The sequence below is a fragment of the Gadus chalcogrammus genome, chromosome 3, assembly GCF_026213295.1.
Source record: "Gadus chalcogrammus isolate NIFS_2021 chromosome 3, NIFS_Gcha_1.0, whole genome shotgun sequence".
In the NCBI taxonomy this organism is placed as follows: domain Eukaryota; kingdom Metazoa; phylum Chordata; class Actinopteri; order Gadiformes; family Gadidae; genus Gadus; species Gadus chalcogrammus.
In genome coordinates, this window is record NC_079414.1 from 15,535,107 (window position 1) to 15,540,106 (window position 5,000).

Genomic DNA, 5,000 nt, shown 5'->3' on the forward strand with positions numbered 1-5,000 from the left:
TTGACCGGCTGATGGAAGATAAGAGGGAGAAAGTATCTGAAAAGATCAATATTGACAGCAGATTTTTCCAGGCCCCCCGCTGGTTTAAGCCCCTCTGTTGGAGATGAGACGGTGGGGTGTTGAGGTGTCCCTGTTCAGATTAAGGACCCTGCACCTGTCACGGATGCTTAGCTGTCACTTTCAGCCTACTGTTTACCCACACGCATGCATACACACACATGCAAAGAGACACAAACATACGCTCTCTCGCACGCACACACCCACGCATATGCGGGAATACACGCGCATGCATATACATAGCACACAGAAAAACACCTAGACTCTCTCGCACACACAGAACACACACAACACACAGAAAAACGAATATATTCTCTCTCGCACACACGCACACAAAATTCAAAGTTCCTTTTCTTTTTATTGCCCTCAAGGTACTTCATTCAGTTTCCATGTGTTCGATGGATAAGCCTTTATAAAAATCACTTTGAACGTTGGAATAATTGTGAACGCTTGGAACTGACTCAGACAGCAGTTCATAATTTAGCAAACAATGACTGTCATGCAAACCAGACGACTGTCATGTGCAGTAGAGGAGCAGCTGATGGGTTAGTGGGGGGTCACTGGCACAGTGGTTCATGCTCCTGACAGGTGACTGTCAGCCTGGTCTGCTACCTGACATCTAACAGACCCCGAGACAGGAGGGCCCTCGGTGGCTGATGGTTTTGCGCTTATGCCGAGAATTATGATTTATAGATTGAATGAAGAATGGTGGTTTTGCACTGAGATTGTTGACTCTCCAGCTCTAGTCGGCGCTAGTAGTTGGCCACGTGGGCTGTGTTGTACGAGGATTGTGTCCCTGAACAATGCGGAGCTCTGACTCCTGTGTTTACTGAAGGCCGTCATGCCGTCAGGGTTGGCCTCCATGAGGACTGGCCCCCCATGGCTGGTCTCACCATGGCTGGTCTCACCATGGCTGGTGTCACCATGGCTGGTCTCACCATGCTCGCCAAGGCCATAGGAACACCTTGTCATTTCAACATTCCAATGAGGTGGTGTTGGATGTTCTCCCTCTCTCTCTCTCTCTCTCTCTCTCTCTCTCTCTCTCTCTCTCTCTCTCTCTCTCTCTCTCTTTCTCTACCCATCTCTCTCTCTCTCTCTCTCGTTCTCTCTCTCTCTCTCTCTCTCTCTCTCTCTCTCTCTCTCTCTCTCTCTCTTTCTCTACCCATCTCTCTCTCTCTCTCTCTCTCTCTCTCTCTCTCTCTCTCTCTCTCTCTCTCTCTCTCTCTCTCTTTCTCTACCCATCTCTCTCTCTCTCTCTCTCTCTCTCTCGTTCTCTTTCTCTACCCATCTCTCTCTCTCCATCTCTCTCTCTCTCTCTCTCTCTCTCTCTCTCTCTCTCTCTCTCTCTCTCTCTCTCTCTCTACCCATCTCTCTCTCTCTCTCTCTACCCATCTCTCTCTCTCTCTCTCTCTACCCATCTCTCTCCCTCCATCTCTCTCTCTCCATCGCTCCGCCCTCGGGGTCGAGAGTCCTTCTCTTCCTGCTCCTCCTGTTACTCCCTGTCCCTGGTGTTTGATTCCAGAGGTTCCGTTTTGACAAGGAAGAAAAAAAATGGAATTTCACCTCCTCCCTGCCTCCTCTTCCTCCTCTTCCTCCTTCCCCTGCCCTCCCTCCGGTCCCATGTCATCCACATCGCTTGTTTCCATCGCCCTCCGTGGCGCGGTGCTGCCGCGGTCCCCTCCCCTCCGACCAGTACTCTGTTATTTCCACTGGCCGGGCGGTGATGTCACCCGCCCGCTGGTTTATTTAAAGACGCCGGCCCGACGCTGGGCCGAGCTGGCGTCGTCGCTGGTGGTTTTTTTTCTCTTTCCTACCCAATAAACGGTGAAGGACTGAAGCACAACTCAAAATTTCGATTCGTTCTTTGCTTTGTTATGGGGGTGTCGCCATGGGGATGTGCGGGTATAGGCTATGATAAGAAGATAATACGATAAGATATCAAATTAGAGTTAGAGTTGCATGTAGGATATTTCGGGGTCACAGGTGGTGTGACGGGACAGTAATAACAATTAAAACAAGATTATCCTTTTTACATAATGATTTGAAACGTTTAATTATTGTCGTTGCATTTTTTTATCATTTGAAAAACCTAAATGATTAAAGTAAAATATGGACTTCCACACACGGCGTCTAGCTGGGAGCCAGTGAGAGCGTAGCCGGAGGGAGAGCAGACATGCTGGCAGGGCCCAGAGTTAACCCACTAATAACACACAGGACGGCCCTGCACGCAGCGTCTGTGGACACTCTCTGACCTGCCCTGGGCCCAGCCTGACTGCTCTTGTACACACGCATTATCAAAATTGACAATCGCCTGCTTTCAGTCGTTTTTTGGTTATATTTTGTCCATGTTACGTAATGTTTTGTATCATCCTTTGATGAAAGTGAATGTTTTGACGCGTGTGTGTCAGGCTTTGCCGCTTTGGGCTGTATAGAGTAAATGTGTGATTTTGTTGATCAAGGTTGTTCGACGGCCGTTGGAGTTTTGTTTTTATGAGAGGAGTTGAAGGAGCAAAACTAGCGGCTGGGTATGGGACTCCCAGGCTGAATAGTACCGGGTTCGATCCCTAATGTAGACATCCTAGAGCTAGGAGCCTAGCCCCTCCTGTCTCCTGAATGTCATGTTTCTGTATTCATGGCTGTTTCAATGTTTCTGTAAGTGGCTTTGGATTCAAGCATTTCCTCAACAGTAAAGAGGACAGTGTTTTTTTATTGCCACAGGCTAATTGCTAGAAGCTGTGTATCATGCCAAGGTTCGGTGTTAGCTTTTGTGTAAACTTGAATGCCAGGAAGTCCGCTGGTGACAACATAAGCTTGTTTGGCCTCGTTTGGTAAAGTGTCTTCCTCCCCTCCCAGATGACATGGCGACCTCAGTACCGCTGCTCCAAGTTCCGCCACGTGTTCGGCAAGCCGGCCTCCAAGGAAGCCTGCTACGACGGCGTGCCCATCACCCGCAGCGTCCATGACAACCACCTCTGCGCCGTCAACCCCCGCTTCCTCGCCGTCATCACCGAGAGCGCCGGCGGGGGGTCCTTCGTGGTGCTGACCCTCCACCATGTGAGTCCGCCCCCTCCCCCCCCCCCAAGCCCTGCCCCCAAGCAATGACCTCAAGCCGCGACCACTGAGCAACCTAAACAAACGTAGCTAACAAACAGAAGAAAACCTGACAACACAACCGCTGCAAAACGTCACAAACTAACGAAATACGACAACCAACCACGACCATAGAGAAGCATCAGCCGTAAAGAATGAAACACCAACAAAACCTGCAGCATCGCAGAAGAGTAGGCATAAGTGCCGCTGTCAACAGCTGAAAAGTTGTTCTTAAATGTGGTGTCTTATTGTATGTACAAATCGGTACACACTGATTTGTTGGTCAAAAAGTGATTCTCTCGCTCTTAGAATTATGTTTGCGCAAGAAAGAAAATAATATGCTTTTACAAAGAAAACTGCATATACACAGTATACACGGTTAATTGTATGTGCTCTGAAAACAAACACACAGAAGTCGAACCAAAGGCTTTTCAGACAAACGCCTAGATGTTTGTTTGGGTTGTCTGGACGAAGCAAACCAAGAAGGAACATTTAAACAAGACTTATGGAGATGTTATGCCGTCTGACGGCATTGAGCGAGAACAATGACTGCTAAACCATGACAACAAACAGACCTATGCTACAAACACACAAGCACGCGTACACACACACACTCACACTCATACACACACACTATTTAGATGAAAATGACAGCTATGTTTAGTTGGTCCTTCACATTTTTTGTCTTCAACACCATGAAGCCGGGGTTGCCCTAGAATATACAAAGTCTCCCATCAGCTAATCCCGAAGCTTCTTTTCACATGTGTTCAAATATGATCCCTCCTCCCCTTCATAATTATCAACGTCGAGGAAATGCAAGATCATACTCCAGAAGTTAGTGTAATCAGCACAGTTCTTAAAGCTCTAGAAATCAAACAGAAATCAAACTTCTAATAACTACCACAATTCTGGCAGCGGTGAATGAAACACATTGAAATAGAAATGAGCCTCGTATAATTATCACAGTGATCTGGCCAGCCGTCGCCGCGGCGATCCCGAAACAAACACAACTCGTATTTCATTCCAGTGTTGCCGGGCCAATCCCCTCTTTGCAACCCCCCCCCCCCCCCCCCCCCCCCCCCCCCCCCCCCCTCTTCTCTCTCTTTCACACATACACACCTGCGTTGAGTTGAGGTTACACTCCCCTACTCTCAACTGGTGCCACAAGCATCCATGGCAGATCACATCTCGTTCTGTACTCTCCCCCTTTCTCCCCCTCCTACCCTCTCCCCCTCCCTCCCCCTCCTCCCCCTCCTCCTCCCTCCCCCTCCTACTCTCCCATCACTCCCGCCTCTTAAGAGGGTTTGGCAGATTTATCACCTCGTCCCTCCGGCGTGGGCAGATACAGTGCTGAGGAGCTCAGGAATGACATCACCCACCTGGAGTTTATTTATTTGTTTATTATTTCACTTTTGGAAAGTCTTCTTGGTTTCCACAGACGACACAGAACACACACATGCAAGTTTTTGTGCTCGAGACACACCGAGCGTGAGTGTCCTTGATTTGTGTCAGCGAAACAGAAACGAACATGATGGATGCGATAGCGATAAATAGTTTTGACACTAAATACCGAATGTACCTCGGAGCAATTCACTGTTTACCAAGAAACCACAATCTATCCAAAACCGACACACGTCTGTAAAACAAACCAGTTACTATTAAGTTACATTGCATCAATACTCCCCCTAATATACAAATAAATGGGGAAAATTTATTATTTATCTTAAAGGTGTGTTGTTGTAGGGTTGGTGTTTTTAAGGTTCTAGTTTCCAGGTCGAGTTTACCTGCCCAAACCTGTGAGGAGGATCTCTGAATCACAAGCACACAGAAATGTCCAAGCCAACAGCAAATGC

At 48.1% G+C, this 5,000-nt stretch overlaps 1 protein-coding gene across 3 annotated transcripts in view; it reads left to right on the forward strand.

The window, feature by feature from the left end:
- The window catches only part of coro2aa (coronin 2Aa), a 33,145-nt gene that overhangs the window by 15,001 nt on the left and 13,144 nt on the right, over positions 1-5,000 (forward strand). For all 3 annotated transcript variants that reach the window (XM_056586251.1, XM_056586252.1, XM_056586253.1), the window contains exon 2: positions 2,911-3,111. In XM_056586251.1, the coding sequence (XP_056442226.1) occupies positions 2,911-3,111 (201 nt within the window). The remainder of the gene's footprint in view (positions 1-2,910; positions 3,112-5,000) is intronic.